The sequence below is a fragment of the Fundulus heteroclitus genome, chromosome 17, assembly GCF_011125445.2.
Source record: "Fundulus heteroclitus isolate FHET01 chromosome 17, MU-UCD_Fhet_4.1, whole genome shotgun sequence".
Lineage (NCBI taxonomy): Eukaryota > Metazoa > Chordata > Actinopteri > Cyprinodontiformes > Fundulidae > Fundulus > Fundulus heteroclitus.
The window spans coordinates 23,074,203-23,095,570 of NC_046377.1; the positions used below are offsets into that span (position 1 = coordinate 23,074,203).

General features: G+C 38.5%; 1 protein-coding gene across 1 annotated transcript; it reads right to left on the minus strand.

The window, feature by feature from the left end:
* Nucleotides 1–3,180: 3,180 nt before the first annotated feature.
* On the minus strand, nt 3,181–16,040 carry cct2 (chaperonin containing TCP1, subunit 2 (beta)). The gene is made up of 16 exons (XM_036148971.1): nt 15,948–16,040; nt 14,445–14,519; nt 14,280–14,345; nt 12,958–13,069; nt 11,775–11,851; nt 11,586–11,698; nt 9,775–9,977; nt 9,581–9,681; nt 9,353–9,480; nt 7,259–7,362; nt 7,038–7,157; nt 5,374–5,502; nt 3,939–4,042; nt 3,753–3,852; nt 3,515–3,656; nt 3,181–3,427 (listed from the first exon to the last, which is right to left on the minus strand). Exons 1-16 carry the CDS (start codon nt 15,948–15,950, stop codon nt 3,397–3,399), a joined length of 1,608 nt encoding a protein of 535 aa, XP_036004864.1. The 5' UTR covers nt 15,951–16,040; the 3' UTR covers nt 3,181–3,396.
* Between the last annotated feature and the right edge of the window lie 5,328 nt (nt 16,041–21,368).

Consider the following 21,368-nt stretch of genomic DNA (forward strand, 5'->3'; position numbering starts at 1 on the left):
CGATAGTAGAGAGAGAGATATAGAGATAGAGTATAGAGAGAGTAAGAGATAGAGATACTAAATAGGTATCGAGAATAGATAGTATAGCGATATATAAAATAGAAGATAGATAGAAAATAGAGAATGATATGAAATATAAAATATAGATAAGATATATATATATATATATATATATATGTTTTTTTATATATATATAATATTTTTTATATATAATATATATATATATATAAAAAAAATATATATATTATATATATATATATATATATATATATATATATATCAGTGACGTGCGCTAGGGTTCATAGCTGGTGAGGTACTGACGTCATCAGAGTCAGATTTACAAATATGTACACTCTACAGAGTAGACTTATTGCAACACATTCTAAAACTATAACCCACATTACGCACATTTCATTACAAAAACAAAACATGAATAATTATCGCTGTTTTACCTCTACTTATAAATGAAGTCCGTGCGCCGCTCTTTCTGAACAAAAATATAATTTTCCGGTAAAAGTTCTCTTTATCTTCTTCAGTTTTAAAAGTCTCTCAGTCTCAGTGGCGCTCACTGACAGGGAGGAAAGCCTTCCTTCATCAGTCCTGTTCCGGCTGCAGTTTAGCAAAACTCGCTAATAAAACATCCATAACTTGCTGTTACTCTACAGTTTTAGGATCAGGAGCGGTGCTCCTTGAGCGCCCCCTGCCTAGCGGCCAAGGAACTGCAGGCCTCACCTACAACCAGTTCTCTGCTGGTTATGATCGCCCAGCAGCACGAAAACATGTTACCTGCACACAGTTTGATGACCAAAACACAATAAGCTATTCACATAAATTAAATTGTGGAAAATCAGTTCATAACTGTTTGAACAATTTAATTTATGATCTAGAGACAGGAAGATGCATTCGCAGAATGGAAGTCAGCGCAGTTAACATGGGATTGCGCAATCCCAGGAGAGGCCAAGCTCGCTGCGGCCTCACTGGCTTCACTATCAAGCGCCACCAAGGATTTACATGAAAAATACCGAAAAGTCTGCAATTTTAAAGAGAATATGATCAAAGTTGATGAAATGAGGCCTAGCCTCACTTGCCTCCCCTGACTGCACGTCACTGATTATATATATATATATATATATATATATATATATATATATATACACGTTTTTTTATGTCGTCGAGATCAGTCTTAAGTTGTGTTATTTTTTTGTCTGGGATCTTGAATTTTGTTATATATGACACAATCTGTAATTGTGAAAATGAAAATTGTTAGAGGTTTGCTGTTTGTTTGAAAATCAACAGTGTTTAAAAACATTTGAGCAAATGTGTAACACTGATGTATGTTTTTAAATGTCATCATGGCCCTGTCTCGTTAATCGGATGCTAAACTGCATTTCTTTCAGGCTTAAATTCGCCATTTCTTGGAGAGCTGCATTTCTACTGGTATTTGGACAAATGAAAAATGAGTAAAACATCCATTATGTTCGTGATTTTTGAAATCAAGACAATGGCTGTTCTGAGTGCTGGAGCTAGTGGGAAGTTGAGTGGAAGGACAAAATGGACACAAGGATCACTGAAACCCTGGAAAAGATCGTGAAGCGCAGCTCCTTCAAGAGTTTGGGGCAAATTCGCAAGTTTTGCTGATCAATTATTGAGATGCATCGGTATGATTAAGATTTTACAGAGAAATTAAAACATTTCTATGGAGCGAATTTTGTTCCATTATTGTTGGAGGCGAAAAACATGTTTTGTATAGGGCTGTGCATAAAAATCGATATAAAGATTAATATCGATATTTTTAAAAACGATTTAATATCGATATTCTGGCTTTCAATATCGATATACCTCCCAACCTCTAGGGGGCGTTATTACAGCGCAACCATTACAGTTCACAGCGAAGGAGAGCAAGTGAGACGAATTTGTGGAACGGCCGACAGGATTTTAGAAGCTCCTTTGTCCCTAAAATCAGATGTTTGGGCACATTTTTGGTTTCTGTGACACGTTAAATGCATTGAAGCAAATGCACTTTATTTTCCTGTTAATATGTCTGTGATCAATAAATAGAACATAAACATAATATTTGGCTGATTTTGGTGATTGAATCACTGAGCATTAATTCAAAGTAATAAATATCGATATTGGAATCAAAGCAAGCTGAGCTATGTATCGAGAATCGTATCGTATCGTGAGCTGTGTATCGAGAATCGTATCGAATCGGCTCATCCTAGATGATACCCAGCCCTAGTTTTGTATATGGAAATTTGAAAAAAAATAAAATAAAATAAAAAATGCAACCCAGAAATTAAATTTTGAAAAAACTTCTTTATCAATAAGTTTTGAGAGTAACTTTGTTTTAATTTTAATTAGCAAAAAGCATTTTTTTTTAGATTTTCTATATTCAAAATTTCTTTCAGCTTTACGAATTGCATTCTTTACAAATTGAGTTTTACAGATCGCATTCTTGACGCGCACATTGACCAGTAAATTATTGCCGCTAACGTCCCTGCAGACCAATAGAAATGCATCTTGGCTCCTCACTCCAGAGGAAACAGAAATTAGAAAAAATAAAAACTGAAAATATAAAATCAGTACAAATGTTTTTTTTTTGAAGAAATAAAATTGGAGAAAGTATGGGAAAAAAAAGTGCCTTTTTAGAAAAAAAAATAAAAGTCTGAGAAACCACCAGTTATTTTAAAAATGTTTTGATTAAAGGAATAAGTAATGCTGACCCCTAGTGGTTAAAATCGGAACAACACATACATGATGCCTTCAGAGAACAGCCACAGTGTTGGGAACCCTTGAATCTCTCATGTGATTGGTTCAGGAACCAGGAAGTAAATACGGGCTGCACTCTGAACCAGAGTAGTTATGAAAGGAGAAAAACGTGACTGAGACGTTGTTGAAAGAGAGGATTGATTGTTTATAGGGAACGTTACTTCCATCCCAAATAAGAAATGAGAATTATTTAAGTTGATTCTACAGTAAAATCTTACTTGTTGCTCCTTTAAGAAGTTTTTAAAAGTTTATTTCTGGGTTGCATTCTTATTTTTTTTCAAATTTCCATCTACAAAGTGTTTGCTTGCAACAATAACGGAACAAAATTAGCTCCATACATTTCATTCTTATTTAAGAGCTATTTTAAACCCCCCCAACACTTTGTTATTTCGACAAAACTCAGACCAGACAGAAACTTAAGCTTTCGTTTATTTCATTTCAGTAAACAAAAACAGCATCCAAACGTATTTTCTAAACATGCTCCACAGCGAAGCGTAACCAGAGAGAGCTGCGGACTGATCCGACGTCTGCGCAGTGCAGCTAACGGGAAAAAGAAACTGAATCTGGACTCCACAGAGGTGATAAATAAATCTCATCCGTCTCCTGTTTGTCGTCTGAACCCTCACTCTAGCAGGGGTGATGGTCAGGGACTCTCTTCCTGCAACAACAGTCAAAAATATATTTAATTGAGCTGAATAAATAGAGAAAACGTGTGCAGATGTGAGCAATCGGTAAAAAGTGGGACCTGGGAGCCGCTTTGATGATGTTGTCCACCCTCAGGATCATCTCAGCCGCCTCGGAGGCGCTCAGCAGCATCTGACGCTTCACCTGGAACGACTCGGTGATTCCCAGCACCACCATGTCTCCTATCGTTCCCTGGGACATGTCTGCAGGAAGAACACGCCACGGTTTGTTGCCCTGCGGCCCTTTTTTTTTTTTTTTAAAATAGCACCAGGGTTTAAGGAGCTGCAGGTCCAACTCACCGAGTCCATATGTGGTTTTGTTCTCCTGGTGTGCAGCTCGCAGCTGGGCCACCAGGTCGGCGCTGTCGTAGCCGGCGTTGTCTGCAATGATGGTCGGCAGCTGAAGGAGAAAACGGAAAACTGGATTAAAATGTTTAGTTTGTCTGAGCTTTGCTGTCTTATTCCGCCGAGGAGGAATAAACGCACCATCATGAGCGCCTTGGCGAACGACTCCATCGCGACCGCCTCCTTCCCTGGCGTCCGGTTGGCCAGATCGCTCACCACCTTCGCCATCAGCATCTCGGAGCAGCCTGAAGGGGGCGACAACGAGTCCGTGAGGGGGACGATCGGAGGCTACACCTGCAGCCGCTTTTCAGTTCTGACCAAATCCCTCGAATTAGAAGCTCATCAATAAACGCACCAAAGCTGAATTTCTTTGTAGACGAAGACGTACAAACGAACTACAAAATGTTTTTCTCACACAGACGGGAAGAGTTTTGGAGGCTTGTTTTTCATCTCAATTGTTTACATAAATCGCTGCTGCATCTTTATCCTGAAAAATAGTGCAATCTACTGTGATTTCTTACAGTGATTCTTTCCAAGCTGTAGGCAAACGAAATTTCGTTCTGTACCACTGAGCTATATAATACACTGGAGTGCTGATTTTGCCGAAAAACTGAAGTCACTGGCCGCCATCTTGCTCCTCCCTACTCTCACAGAATTCCACAGGATTTGGTTGCAACAACAAGCAGTTTTCTGGCTGAGTGAAAACGTTTCACAGGTAATTCTACAGTCAGTGGATGTACTAACACTATCAACTACTAGGAAATTAGGTGCTGAAATATTTTACATGTTATTCATATTATATATTAGTGCTGGGTATCATCTAGGATGAGCCGATTCGATACGATTGTTGATACAGTCAGTTTGATTTACTTTGACTGGAATATCGATATTTATTACTTTCAAATTAATGCTCAAAGTCATTCAATCAACAAAACAAGCCAAATATCTATGTTCAATTTATTGAACACTGATATATTAAACAGGAAAACAAAGTTCATTTGGTTCAATGCATTTAACGTACCACAAAAACCAAAAATGTGCCCAAACGTCTCATTTTAGGAACGAAGGAGATTTATATATATATATATATATATATATATATATATATATATATATATATATATATATATATATATATATATATATATATATATATATATATATATATATATAAATAAATTTAAATTAATAAAATGCTAAATATTTCAGCACATGACTTTCTCAGTACTTGATAGTTTTAGAACATAACATAAAAGTATATGGCATTTGACATTTTAAAAGTCTTAAACCCCCCTTGAACATGAGAAAATCTTCATTATTCGATGCTGTAGCGCACATATTCCCTAGTTACTGGGGGAAAATAGGGAGTACCAATATGGCGGCTGGTGGCTACAAAGCGACTCGTTCAAACAGCGATTAGCACTCCAGTGTATTATATAGCTCAGTGTTCTGTACGCACTTTGTACATACAAAATGACAATAAAGATATCTATCTATCTTTTCCTCGACGCCCCGCAGCCTGAAATGTATAAACTGGTCGTGTATTAAAAGCCACGATGGATTTCGCTCCTTGTACCTCCTCCGTAAACGGTCCGCGGCTCCTTCACGGTCTGAGCCAAAACGCACAGGGCGTCGTGCAGCGAGCGCTCCGCCTCGTCCAGGATCTGCTGGGTCGCTCCTCGCAGGATGATGGTGCAGGCCTCACCTGTGAGGAGGGCGGGGTCAAAGGTTAAAGTCTCACCTATGGACGTCTGAGAGACAGGTGTAAGAATAAAGGCGGTCTAAACTCTGAGTATGGAATACCAGAAGTTCCCTAAAATAAATGTAAAAAAAAAAAAAAAAAAGCAACTTTAATGCAACTAGATAACCATTATTATTTTAGATTCTATGTATATTTAGTGGAGAAATTGCATTTTATGAACTACAAAAGTAAAATAATCTGAATGGTAATGAATAAAATTATTAAAAGTGTAAATATAAAAAAAAAAAACTCTGGACAAAAAAATGTAAGAATCTACTAAGGAAAAAAAATAAAAATCTGTCTGATAATTTTTGAAATTCACAATGCTTTAAATTTATTTCTGACGCATCTTACTGTAATTTTTTTTTTATCCCAGACCGGCCATAAGTCACTTAGCAGCATTTCTGATGCAGACTTAAATAAAATCCGTTCCCATGGATCCATTCAGCTTGTAATAAAGCACATTTTTACGTTTCGGCTCTCTAACCCCTTAAGTTGCTAAATTATGATTGGAAACGTCCACTGATGGAAAACCTTAAGTTTGGGAATAAAAATAGAATCAAAGTGTTTTGGATTAAAGCTTCGTAACTTGGTGATCTTAGATCCTATCAGGATGAGAGAAATCTGGTTTCTTGCAGCACATAAACTTATTTACCTGCAATTTAAACACAACTCTGCAGATTGGAGAGCAGTAGAAGAACTCAGTAGTTTGTTGCTATTTCAGCTTTTAAGTTTTACCACGTTACCCTGAGCTACCTCTATAGTTATGCTGCTATAGGTTTAGGCTACTGGAGGATATCAGGGTCTATTTCTCTCACTCTGCTGAGTTCTCCTACTGCTCTCCAATCTGCATTGTTTCTTGTCATTTCAGCTTTTAACTTTTTTTTCTCTGTCATTTGTCTCTTCATAGAAGGTACACCTGGTCTGGCGTTCTGTTAGCTGTGACATCATCAGGGGAGGCAGATCATCCTCTATTACCATCTAACATAGAAAGTACTCCTGGGTCAATGTGAGCTTCTGAGCTTTCTGTGTCTCTGCTCTGTCTTCTCTAAGCCCCAGTGGGTGGAGGCAGATGAGCGTTCACACTGAGCCTGGTTCTGGTTCTGCTGGAGGTTCTCCTCCCTGTTAAAGGGGAGTTTTCCTCTCCACTGTCGCTTCATGCATGCTCAGTGTGAGGGATTGCTGCAAAGCCATCAACAATGCAGACGACTGTCCACTGTGGCTCTACGCTCTTTCAGGAGGAGTGAATGCTGCTTGGAGAGACTTGATGCAACCTGCTGGGTTTCCTTAGAGAGGAAACTTTCTCACCAAACTGGAGGATCTGATGGAGTCTGACTTTGGAAAGAGCCTTGAGATGATGTGATGTTAATTGGAGCTATAGAAGTAAAGCGTAGTTGAATTGAAAATTTAACTTAAGTTTTTAAATTCTAGTCGCCTCCTCACAAACTCAAAGTATTGTCCCCTAATATCATGAATAATGTAATTTATAGGCCTCCTACCCATGGCGACTCCAGAGAAGTGGATGAGCATATCCTCGCCGATCATCACCTCCTCGATCAGCTTGCAGTGGCCGAGCTTCACCATCTCCGGGTGGTCGAAGGTGGAGGAGATCTCCCCGCCTGACGACACAGATCGACACGATCACATCACAACCGCAGGCGGCGCTCACAATCCACCAAAAGGCTTTTCCGTAATCTCGCGTTAACGGGATAAGTCGTACCAGTAACGAGCGCCAGGCGCTCAACGCCAGCGAAGTCGGCGTGCTCGATGGCCATGACTCCAGCCTGAGCGAACAGCTGCTCTGGGTAGTTGTAGATCAGCTGTCTGTGAGGAAGAGCAGAGATGTTAGGCGATGAAGCACAAAATATATATTTCCCAGAAGAAGAAAAGTCGCCCTAGAGGCCATAACTCTGATCTAGGGGTGGGCGATATGAAGATAATCTAATATCACGATACACGATATATCTACGGAAGAGGATTAGGGCCACTCAAAAAAGTTACTTTTTTCTCATAATTCTGAGATTAAAGTCAGAATTCTGAGAAAAAAGTCAGAATTCTGAGAAAAAAGTCAGAATTCTGAGAAAAAAAGTCAGAATTCTGAGAAAAAAGTCAGAATTCTGAGAAAAAAGTCAGAATTGAGTAACTTTTTTTTTTTTGAGTGGCCCTAATCCTCTTCCGTATATATCACTATATGTTCAAATAAACTTGAAAAACAAATGTTTTCAGCCAAATAGTGCCTAAAGTTGCATTGGTATAATTAACGTGTAAATTTTTTTGTTTGAAAAATTGATTGCAAAATAAAAATCAATTTAAAAATGTTATATTCTAGCCATTGTTTTTAACCACAGCTCCACATAGAAGCTTTTCACAAATTTTTTCTCATAATTCTGAGATTAAAGTCAGAATTCTGAGAAAAAAGTCAGAATTCTGAGAAAAAAGTCAGAATTCTGAGAAAAAAGTCAGAATTCTGAGAAAAAAGTCAGAATTCTGAGAAAAAATTCAGAATTCTGAGAAAAAAAGTCAGAATTCTGAGAAAAAAAGTCAGAATTCTGAGAAAAAAAGTCAGAATTCTGAGAAAAAAGTCAGAATTGAGTAACTTTTTTTTTTTGAGTGGCCCTAATCCTCTTCCGTATATATCACTATATGTTGAAATAAACTTGAAAAACAAATGTTTTTAGCCAAATAGTGCCTAAAGTTGCATTGGTATATCTCATATTAACGTGTACATTTTTTTGTTTGAAAAATTGATTGCAAAATAAAAATCAATTTAAAAATATTATATTTTAGCCATTTTTTTCCACCACAGCTGCACATAGAAGCTTTTCACAAATTACAATATTGTCACATTAGAGCTTAAAAAACAGAACATCCCAGCGGCCAAAAGGAACACCAAGGAAAAATCTGACACAAAATAAACCAGAAATAAAAGCTGCTCTTTTGTGCTTAAGACATAAATAATTGTATAATAAAAATGGGACAATCTGAAAAACAAAAGCTTGTATAGTGACTATAAAACCAACTGAGCAGTCGCAGCTACATATTCAGAGCATCTCAAAAATATTTCCATTGCTCTTTTAGGTGCTGGGAGACTTTAAACAAACATTTTTCTTTCTGTCATATGGGATTTAACAAAAGAAGTTTAAACAGTTTTACGGCTGGTTTAATTAAATTTCCATTCAGTGTCTGTCTCGTCAACGTAAGTAAGCGTATGTGTTCGTTGTTGTGTGCGCCAGAACGCTTTCTGGTTTGGAGGAGGAGCGAGTGATGCGTTCACAGCATGTGGGAAAAACTAAACTCAGTCAATTAAATACAGCGGCTCAATCTTGCCATAAAAATTTACACTTGATGGTCGCGATAAAGTCATTTTAACCATCGCGCCGAAGAAAACTCGAGATACATCGAGTATATTCGATATTTCGCCCACCCCTACTCTGACCTGCGTCCCTATCCCACAGCATGATGCTGCCACCACCTTGTTTCACTGTGGGGACGGTGCGTTCAGGGTCAGCTTTCCTTCTTCCTGTCACCCTCCTATAAAAAGGTGAGATATGTGCAGCTAACAGATTCCCACCTGAGCTCTGGGCTTTAGCAGCTCCTCCAGAGTTTCACTGAACCTCTTGGCTGCTTTTGGTTGTAATAAACCAATTATTTGGTTGTAATTATTTCATTTAGAGGTATCAGAGTTCTGCTCTGTTTTCTTTTGGTCATGATTAAATAAAATATGTAGAATCTTTTTGTTGCAACGTGTAATAAAAACACGACGGCGCCTGCTAAGCGTTAGAACCGCGGCGCCTCTGGGCCTCCGTATCGGCACCTGTTGATGAAGCAGTTGATGCCGTGCTTCAGGATCCGGTCGACTTTCTCCTTCATCTTCTGTTTCTCGGCCAGCTCGATGTCGGCCACCTTCGCCACGGAGTCGACCCGAACCCTGGAGCCGAAGATCTGACGAGCAGAACAGGAACGTCTGCCGTTAGCTCCGTTAGCAGAGAAACACAAAACGCTCCAGATCCTGGATTTTCTGCAGCCAGGTGCGTTTTCCCACCTTGATCTTGTCGGTGTCCATGCCGGTGTTGGCGATCAGGATCTTGACGTTCTCCAGCCTCTTCGGTTGGTTCACTCCGATCTTCTTGTCCAACAGGAAACCTGAACGGGGATTAAACCGAAACGCGATCAGCCGCCGACCCAGAACCCAGAACCGAGAACCGAGACTCCCGCGTCCGTCCGGCGGACACTCACCTTCGTCCAGGTAGGAGTCGGTGAGGCTTCCTCCCAGCTTCTTGATGACGTGGATGGCCTCCAGGTTCCCGGAGCCTTTCAGCCTCATGACGGCCTCCACGGCCAGCTTGGCGAAGTGATCTTTGTGGTGCGTCAGCAGCTTGGAGGACAGCGTGGTGCGGGCGATGTTCAGCAGGTCCTCCTGGAAACGGTCCGGGTCGTTGCTGAGAAAACAGAAACAGGAAGTGAGAGTCAGTCAAGCTTCTTACATCTTTTTACCCGTGTCTCCCGTGTGAAGGTGCTGGAAATAATAATTCATGTTTTCTGCTTTTTTTTCCCCCTTTCTTTCTTCCAACCTTTATTAGATGGATTTGTTCGGCATGTTGAGCAATTTCCTGTTTTAATCACAAACTACTGATCTTTTACGTTTTTAGCCGTGCGTCTTCACCGCCTCTGGGGTGAAAGACGCCGAATCCCGCCGCTGACTTCCTTCGGAAAACGCAGAGGCGCCGTGTGTACGGGACTTGCAAGTCTGATAAAAGATTTCCTGAATGTTCAGGTACTGTTGAATTTTTCGTCTTCCCAAAAACCCTAAACAAACCTGGTGAGATGTTGAAAGTGGATTAAGATCAAGAGCAGCTGAAGCACGAAAAATGACCATGTTTGTCCCAAGTTAAGATGCTAACGCTAACTAGCACACAGTTGTGCTACAAGACAGTTGTAGGTAATCAGTTAAAAGTTGATGAGTTTTTTTTAAACATTGATTAAAGTAGATATCAATTATATGTTAATTATATAGCGGCAATTAATGATAAATGTCATCTCAAGCCTCTTTCCAAAGTCAGCTTCCATCAGATCCTCCAGGTTGGTGAGAAAGTTTCCTCTCTAAGGAAACCCAGCAGGTTGCATCAAGTCTCTCCAAGCAGCATTCACTCCTCCTGAAAGAGCGTAGAGCCACAGTGGACAGTCGTCTGCATTGTTGATGGCTTTGCAGCAATCCCTCATACTGAGCATGCATGAAGCGACAGTGGAGAGGAAAACTCCCCTTTAACAGGGAGGAGAACCTCCAGCAGAACCAGAACCAGGCTCAGTGTGAACGCTCATCTGCCTCCACCCACTGGGGCTTAGAGAAGACAGAGCAGAGACACAGAAAGCTCAGAAGCTCACATTGACCCAGGAGTACTTTCTATGTTAGAGAAGACAGAGCAGAGACACAGAAAGCTCAGAAGCTCACATTGACCCAGGAGTACTTTCTATGGTAGATGGTAATAGAGGATGATCTGCCTCCCCTGATGATGTCACAGCTAACAGAACGCCAGACCAGGTGTACCTTCTATGAAGAGAAAAATGACAGAGAACTAAAAGGTAAAAGCTGAAATAATGAACAATACAGATTGGAGAGCAGTAGGAGAACTCAGCAGAGTGAGAGAAACAGACCCTGATGTCCTCCAGCAGCCTATATCACGATGTGTGAACAATATCCCGGAGCGCCATGAACAAAAAGAAGACATTAAGCAGCCGGCTAGCATAACAGATACCGGTTATAATAAAATTATATATTTTCTTACCCTGCGATACAAGAACATTGTTTCTTTATACGTTTGTATGTGAATTATCAAGACGTGGCTGAGTCCTCGCTTTGATTTTTACGTCTTCTTCAACATCACTCCGCTGACAAATGATGTTGTGAATATATTTTTCATACGCATACCGCAGTCTGGTCCTCTCCGATATTTTTAAGACGTTGCGCCAAAATTCTTTTAAACGATTTCCTTCGGAATATCTTTTGTTGAAATTATGCGGCCGGCCAGCACCAGTAATCATGTAATCACCTGTGGTCAGCAGCAGCCTCCCTCAGAGCATCTCTGGCCACCTGAGTCGCCTTCCTCCACCCGGCGATGATGGTCTGAGGGTGGATTTTCTTGCCGATGAGCAGCTCTGCCTCCTGCAGCGGGAAAAGTGAATATTTAGGGAGCAGGAACATCACCAGCTGCGTCTCAAGCTGCAGGCGCCGTATTTACCCTCAGCAGCTCAGCGGCGAGCACGGTGACGGAGGTCGTCCCGTCCCCGACTTCATCGTCCTGGACCTTCGACATGTCTGCAAACAGATTACATCTGGATCAACCTTTAAAGCTGCAGATGTGGAGTTAAAACGGGGTTCCTACAGCATAATAAAGTTAAATTCAAGACTTTTTAATGCAACTTGAAATAAAAAGTTAAGACCAAATTCACGATAAACAAGATAAACCTGATTGCGACAACTTCACCCAAATGTTTATTTTATCATAAACCATTACTTTCTGGCCCAGTAGACATGTTTAAAATTTTGAAAAACATTCCATATAGGAAGAAAGCTAAAAAACACACAAATTACAGATATATTTTTAACAACTTTAATTCACAAACTTTGTTTTGTTCCCTACTAAAATAAACAAAAAATCTGCTTTTTAGTTTATTTTAGCAGCTATGGTCCGGCCGCAACAGTTTTTATTGGTTCCGCTATCGGAACAATGGTTACATTGAGCCATTTGGTAAATTAAAAAAAATATATAATTGTGTCAACACTGCAAAAACGGATCTAAAAACAAGTAAAATGTCCTTAAAGTTAGTCTATTCGTCCTTGATTTGAGCCAGTAAATAAGATTATCTGCTAATGGAATGAGCATTTTTGCCCCTAAAATAAGATAATTAGATATCCTGCACTTAAAATAGAAACAATTCATCTCCATCATCTTATTTCAAGTGGAAAAATCTTATTTTATTGGCAAATCATCTTATTTACCTGCTCAAATCAAGGACAAATACACTCATTTAAAAGAATAATTTGCTTAGTTTTAATTCTGTTTTTGAAGTGAATTATTTTACTGTTTGGTAAGGATTACAAATATAAAATCCTATTTATGACCTGGTAACAATTTTAAGACCTAAGAAAGACTGATTTAAGACATTTTAATGCCAATTAAGGCCTTAGTTTTATATCACAGAATTCAATGCATTTTAAGACTTTTTAAGGATCCACGGAAACAGTAGTCAGCTGGTCAAATACTAGAAATCTGCTGGATGGATCAATTACCGGCCAGAATAGATGGAAGAAAAGACCTTTAAGATCTGGGTTATAGTTACAGAAACTATGAACAGGCTCTGGCCTCTGATTGGTCAATCGATTTTACTGTGTGCAGCGTTTAGCGTCGGTTCTCCACTCACCAACCAGAACTTTGGCGGCTGGGTTGTCGACCCCGATGGCCTTCAGGATGGTCGCTCCGTCGTTGGTCACCGTCACCGTCCCGCCTTTTCCTCCGCTCAGCAAAATTTTATCCTGCAGAAAGATCGCCAACGGTTATCTACCAAGCCGGGAGCGTGCGCAGAAATTTCCACGAACATCATTTGTTCTTTTTCTACTTCATGACTTAAAGCGATCCACGATTAGTTTAACACGTTGGCCTGAATATGTTGTCATTTTCTAATTAACTTAAAAATTCCTGTTTGTGATGCGTAAAAACTCATATTTACCTCATAAATTGTATATACTTTGTTATATTTCTCACGCAGGGAGGTCATAAATTTTTCAGCTGCACAATGCATGCTGGGTTAATGACGCGGTTCGGTCGACATGGTGATACAGACTGTTTTTGTGTTGCATTTTATTGGCGTAACTTTAGACAACGCCACAAGGTGTCACTGTTGACTAATTTCAAAACAGGAAAAAAAAAAAAAAAAAAAAAAAAACATGGTAATGCCATTTACCCAGAATGCATTGCAGCGTAAACAACAAGGCGAAGTCCGTCTAACAAAATTTATTAAAATTTATAAAAACTAAACATCTTATGAGTATTTTTGCTGTATTGTTTTTACATCTAATTACGTAAGTGAACTTTATTTATATAGCACCTTTCACAGGATAAAAACCACTATAAAAAACAACCACAAAATAAAAATATTAAAAGATAAAAAAAAACAGCATAAATGCAACATCATAACATAAAACTGGTTAAAAGCCAGTCGGGTCTTCAGCTGCTTCTTTAAAGAACAATCAGAGGCAAGACAGCGTAAAGATAAAGGCTCTAAAATTAAAGAAATTTTTTTTTTTAAATGAACTCTAAAATGTACCAATAGCCAATGTAAAGAGATTAAAATTGGAGTAATGTCTTTTCCTTGTGTTGGTTAAAAGTCTTGCAGCAGCATTCTGCACTAACTGCAGACGGCCAAGAACTTTCTTATTCAAACATATAAAAAGACTTTTACAATAGTCAAGACGAGATGAAATAAAAGCACAAATAATAATCTTTAATTCATTTGATTAATCTGCGAGAATGACGCTCTGGTGGAAGAATCAAAAGTTATGCCAAGATTTCTGAGGCTTGGTTTGACAGAGGAGGCCGATACACCAGGAACTTTCTTAATTTCTGTTATCTGGATCTCTAAAATATATATTTCTCAAATAAAATCTATTGTTTCAACTAATCATGGATCGCTTTAAGACCATCGACCAGAAGCTACATTTTAAAGATCAGAGAAAGGAGACTTACCATCCCCTTTGGCCCCAGAGTGCTCTTCACCAGATCTCCAATGGCAATGGCTCCCACGAAGGACGACTACAGATTAGGAACAAAGTCACAAATTTATCATTTATTTCAATGCCGCTGCAAAAAACAAGAATGGTTAAAAAATAAAACATGTATTTTTAAACCCACCAGTCGCGCAGTCTCTGCTTTTTCTTCATCAGCTCCATGTCTGAAGATGTTGACCGGGGCCATAGATAAGGACGCCTGAGGAACAGGACGGTTTAAATGAACAGATTCTTCAATAATAGCGCTGAAGCTAGTTTCCTTAGCACTATACTAACTCAATTTAATAAAAAAAAAAAAAAAAAAAAAAAAAAAAAAAAAAAAAAAGGAAGCTGGACTATTTAAGCTTCTCTAGTTCTAAATCTAAAGCATTAAGATTGATTAAATACAGGCCTGATAACTTTGCACTGAATAGATTTACTATATAAATAGGGTTGATCTGTGAAAACTTTGCAACAATACAAAAAAAAGGGTGAATTTTGCACCAATTCAACCACAGATGATGGGAATTGGTTAAGTTTTACAGAATCAGCGGGTCAAATGTTGCAAAATTGTAAATTTTTGTGTTTAAATGCATAAAACCAAAGAAGTTTTACGCATAATAAATGAAACAATCACCATTTTAGTTCAGTTTAATACAAATCAACAAATGCGATCCAAACGGTTTAATACCCCCAATTTTTCCAGGATAAACAGACCCGGTTGTTATATTCTAACTATTTTTCACATCTATCAGCTTCATGCACTTTTCAAACATCGACGTTTTCAAGATTTTCCATCAAAAATGTAAAACATTTTTCATCCTAATTTTAATTTCATCGGTTTATTTTTCTTTCAATGAAGAACACCATCACTGGTTAAATGAAAATAAGATATACAGACACAAATATGGCTTTACAGCTGAATAAAAGGTCAGATGAAGCATTTGTACATTCTGCTGATACACATCGACCCAGACAAATAGGTTAATATTGTAAAAAAAAAAGCACAAGAGGGCTATGATTAGACACGAGGCGTGGCCACAACTTTATTTTCCGACAGCACGTGAACGCTGCACCCACTAAGCCCCGCCCAGTCCATCCTAGAAACCGCTAGAAGCTTTCAGATTATAAAAAAAAAAGACTCAAGAGCATAAAATATAATAAATACACGACACCAATGACCTGTAACCCAATGAGCAGTGAGTCGGCTCTCTAACAGCTCATGCTGTGGCACATTTGTCCTGAAACCTCTATTTCAGCTGGTTTGCTCCTTAATGACAGCCACAAAGAGCTAGCTTAGCTAACTAGCATGCTACAGGCTAACAGAGCAACACAACCACCCTGGAACTAAGACTAACATGTAGACTTGGAGTGAACGTGTTTGCAGATTTAAACCCGACAGCTTAACAGGAGTTGAGGAACCATGAACCCAGAAACAAAGCCGTTAGCTTCTAGCCGCTAGCGCAGCCACACCGCCCCATGTGCCTGCGTCTCGCCGGTTTATCGCATCCGGCTAAAAAACGGCCCGACGAGTTCAGAAACATCCAGAACCGACACCAGAACCCGCCGCGGGTCTTCCTGCTGGTCCGGTACAGTAAATGCTCCCATCAGGCGGCGTTTATAGGTTAGAATTAAAGACAAAACTCACCATGATGTCTGCAAGTCAGGGGTGGAAGCAAAGCACGCACACCAAGGAAGGGCTGGACGTGGGTGTGACGCAAAGACGTATCTGCGTAATGGTGCATTCAAGGTACACTACGGGAAAACAAGCCACTGTACAATTAATAGAATAAACAGTTACGAAAATTGGAGGTAATGAAGTTGGTGTTAATATTTCAATTTCATTAGCAAAATTGTATTTACACAAATGCCGTTTTTTTTCAAATGTAAACCATTTATATCCCATCGGAGAAATGACAAGAAATCTTGTGTAAAATCTTTAGAGTTTGTAAGAACAAAAAGTGCTGGTAATTTTCTTTCTTTTGTGAGTAAATCTAATCTTCTGATTTAATGCATAATATAATGTTGCCCCTTATTATTATTATTATTATTATATTATTATTATTATTATTATTATTATTATTATTATTATTATTATCTCTTATTTTATATTTGGTTTTCTTCTGTATTAAGATATGCTTTATACACTTTCTGTGAATGCTGTTTATGCAGTTCTGTACTGTTACCTGATGTAACGTACAATGGCTAAATGAAATTTTCTTTTTGGGAGAGGGGGAAAAATTAATAGAATAAACAGACTTTGTTGTGGAGTTAATTGAGATTCATTAAGACCTTTATGTCTTTTAGGTGATAAACTACTTAAACTTGATGAAAAATTAAACTAATTGTTTTATATAACACCTTCCGTGATTTCAATGTTGTTAGTTTCTCTGGGTTAATTAAATGGTTTTTGTCCCCTTACAAATTCCATTTATTACTTTATCTCATTCCTAAATGCTTCAAATATCCTAAAAATATATAAATATGAAAGATAACCTGATATACCCAAAAACAAGAGTTTTTAAAATCACACTTTTGTTTATTAATGTTGTTCATATTTGTGTCTGAATTAGAGGTGGATTTGCTGGGTCACAAAGTGGTAACTGGACAAACCTTCAGGATTATCTGGTAAAAAGTAAGCAGCCCCGGATCATCACACTATCAGCTTCACGTTTAACTGTTGGTAATAACAGAATCACCTTTGGATTGAAATTTGTGTTTAGTTTACACAATAAATTCAATGTGCTTGATATAAGAAAAGAGCATAGCAAATACACTTTAATAGAGCTAAATAAGAGCTTTACACTTTTGAATCACATCTTCCAGGAATCCAGAAGCATAAACTCCAGAGTCGTCAGCAATAACTTAATAGTTTATTTCATCTTTTCGGAAAAAGGTTTGGCCACAACCCTGATTTCAAGAAGGCCATGTTCACACAACACTAAAGCACAACAGACACATTTTTTATTTTAATTATGATTCCTTAAAATCTCAGAGAGCGATTAAATTGGATAGTTTTAGCTGTTCCAGGATAAGAAGGCAGCAAATGAGGCTCAGAAAGGACAGGTGGGACACTGATGGTTAAGCACTCCTGAGAACGCAGGTTCTGCCTCCGCCTGTTTAGGGAACATAATTGACAATTAATCTGGTAACAGTTTAAGTGCTGGTTTATCGAATCTGCTATATTAGAAGTATCAATGTGTTAAAATCGATCCAACAGCAGGGGGAGTCTGCATTTATGATGTGAAGCTGAAAATCCAAAATCAAATCATCCTTAGTCTTACTCTCATCATGAGCTAAATAACTGAGACACAGTGAAAATAAGCTGAAAGGATCAAGTTTATTTCCTTCAGATTAAAAAAAAAATGTGGAAATGTATATATTGCCTAAGTTTTGAGTTAGGCATTATCTTCTCCTCTTTTGACCGCGCCTCCTGCCTTTGTGACACGGGGACTGGACGGGTAGACAGTAGATGTGCATGGGGAACTTCCTGAAGTAGCTGCTTACCCACGGCCTGCAGGAGATAACAGAAAACCCAGAGTAAACTGAGGAAACCTTACTGAAAACTTTTAAAGATTCAAAGACAATGATGCATTTCTAGGGAATAATAACACTGTGTGACTGGATGATCTGCGTTTGTGATTACTTGGCTACGCGCTGGCTCAGACTCAGGAAATACAAGTTTTGCCACAATAGTTTGTTTTCCTCCTGACGGATGAATTCAGCTTCCTGCTGTCGCACCACATCCACACACTGAGACTCTCGTAGCTCCGCTTCGATGTCCGTCAGCTGAGAAACGACAGCAAAAAAATAAACAAATCAATCTGTTTATCTCAACATTTCATCTGACAGGAAGTTTAACTACTTATAATAACATAATAATAATAATAATAATAATAATAATAATAATAATAATAATAATAATAATAATATTAATAATAATAATGATAATAATAATATTATTGTTATTATCATCATCATCATCATTATTATTGTTGTTGTTGTTATCGTTATCTACTAACATAAAGAAAAATCACAATAATAAAAATAGAAAATCTAATGAATCCCAAAAGTAGTTACAATTATTATTATTATTATTATTATTATTATTATTATTATTATTATTATTATTATTTACCAATATAAAATTTACAATAACAAAAATAGAAAATCTAATGAATCCCAAAAGTTATTAATTTTTCTATTATTATTATTATTATTATTAGTATTATTATTATCTACCAATATAAAGAAGAACCAAAATAATTAAAATAGAAAATCTAATGAATCCCAAAAGTTATTATTATTATTATTTATTTATTTTAAACTACTATTTATAAATAATTTTAAAGAAGAATAAACAATAAGTTAATACATTAAGAAACTGACTTTTTTTTTTTAAATCATTCACTCAGGGATTCTCATGTCACAAATGAAAAGTTTGTTATTTATATAAATGCAAACTTAATTAAACACAAGCAGTGTTTCTCAGAGGCACATTTTCTCTGTTTAAGGTTTCTTTTCACAATATGCACAAACAAAATCTACTTTTAGCATTTTATAATGTTTTAAAGTTAGCGTTTCTTTAAAATATCCATATTTCTTGATGTTGATATACAGCACTGTGCAAAAATTGTGTGTCATATTTAGTTTCTTTATACATTCCTTTACTGCAGCCTTAAATAATGTCTTTTGTCCATTACTAAGTACACATTTCTCTGTCTGCTGTCATCATCAGATTCAAGGACGTGGAAAAACATCTAAACTCTAAAGCAAAGACATCTAGACAACCTGGAGAGCATTTAGGAAAAACTCTTAAACATTTACAGGTTTTATTATGTTGCTGGACTCTTTCTGAACTTCACCTCCTCTAACAGAGTCCGGTTCTTCTCCCGCTTCCTTTGCTGATCGTACACAGCCAAAGGAACCGAGTTGGACCGAAGCCATGTGTCCCGCCTCTCTGCCTTGGTCACACCTGGTTTACCTGTTCCACCTGTCTGCTGCTGCGGCTGCTTTTGGCCAATCGAAGGCAGGAAGCCCGTGCTACCAGACAAGGAGAGAGAGAGAGAGTGATGAGTTCATATTTCACAGCTTGTGTGTGTTGACTGACACTGCTAATAAAACCCAAACATGCACAACCATCCTCTTTCTAAATCTAAAACATACAGTAGATGTGACTTTTCCTGTATAGTAAATGGGACACTGAACGCATCCTAAAACATCGAATTACATGCAGTTAATATGTAAAAAACCTGCAGCAGCCTGTAGCAGAACATTTTTCTAACATATTTGAAGAAATTGATATTTAATGTACATTTTAACACTGTTTAGGAAATAAGTAATTTAAATAAATGACACAACAGAAGACAATGAAAACCTTTAGGAATTTTTAAAAATGCAATCCAAGTGCGCCACCTTTCATCTCACTTAAAGAAGCTAAAATGACAAACATCATCAGGGGAGGCAGATCATCCTCTATTACCATCTAACATTGAAAGTACTCCTGGGTCAATGTGAGCTTCTGTGCTTTCTGTGTCTCTGCTCTGTCTTCTCTACCATAGAAAGTACTCCTGGGTCAATGTGAGTTTCTGTGCTTTCTGTGTCTCTGCTCTGTCTTCTCTAAGCCCCAGTGGGTGGAGGCAGATGAGCGTTCACACTGAGCCTGGTTCTGGTTCTGCTGGAGGTTCTCCTCCCTGTTAAAGGGGAGTTTTCCTCTCCACTGTCCCTTCATGCATGCTCAGTATGAGGGATTGCTGCAAAGCCATCAACAATGCAGACGACTGTCCACTGTGGCTCTACGCTCTTTCAGGAGGAGTGAATGCTGCTTGGAGAGACTTGATGCAACCTGCTGGGTTTCCTTAGAGAGGAAACTTTCTCACCAACCTGGAGGATCTGATGGAGTCTGACTTTTAAAGAGGCTTGAGACAAAATGTATCATGAATTGGCGCTATACCTTGGTGCTACATACCACAGCTCTATTGGAGTTCTTGCCTCAATTCATCATGGCTATTCTGACAGAAGATCTGGGATTAACATTATTGGGTTGGTGGTCATAATGTTATGCCTATTTGAACTCCTAACCACATCAAAACTAATTTTAACATCTACTATAAAACCAAGTCTGAACCTTGAAATAACAGTTGGTCCCAAAATGTCCCCTGGAAGTGAAATGTAAAGGTGGGGTTGGTCCCCGTAAACACATAAAAACCAACTGAACAAGTTTCTGCTTCAGATTTGTTTTCAGCTCCATCTGATCGGGGTAATCTATCCCACAGCCCAGATCCGCCGGAGAGTATCACAAACACACACATCAATGCACACACACTTATCAAATTCATCTGACCCGGCCGAGTTTCCGTCTCCTCTGCACACACCGCCACAATTATACGCTTAAATATGAAATTTACCTTCTCTCAACTCTGTTATATCGAACGGTTTATGTACGCTTAATTTTCCAAAGCCAGCCGTGCAACCCTCATTTCGCAGCAAGCCCAGACACCCGTCCTCGGACATTAACCGGTCTGACCCGATCTCCTGTGCCGTTACCTGTGCTCTCTGCTTTCAGACTCCTCCTGAATCTGAGAGAGATGTCGAGCTCCCATCCTGCCCTAAAAGAACAAACGGCAAACAGAGGATCCAGTGTCAGGTAATTACATTTTCTCAGAGGACAGACGGAGACCTGGAGGAGGAGAGAGACTGTTTCACCTGACGACAGTTACCGTGTTGACGGGAGACATCTGCCCACCAGTATCTATGCTGATACACGACACCAGACACTCACCGACTTATCGTACTCGTACATAATGACAGCGGAGTGGAGATTAGTTACCTTTATCTTCTTAGGAATGTTACACCTGGTTTTGTCTTCTTTTGAGAGGATTTACCTCACTGCTGGAGCCAAATTACAGCCACAAGAGTCTCCCCATAACCAAATTAATACCAGGGCACACTTTCTGCAAGTTGAGGTAATGAGGTTAAAGATTAAGAGAACGAAAGCCGTCCTCTAAAATACGTCCTTTCTTTGCAGATGACGTTTGAGGATGTATTGCTGAGATGTACAACACCGCTC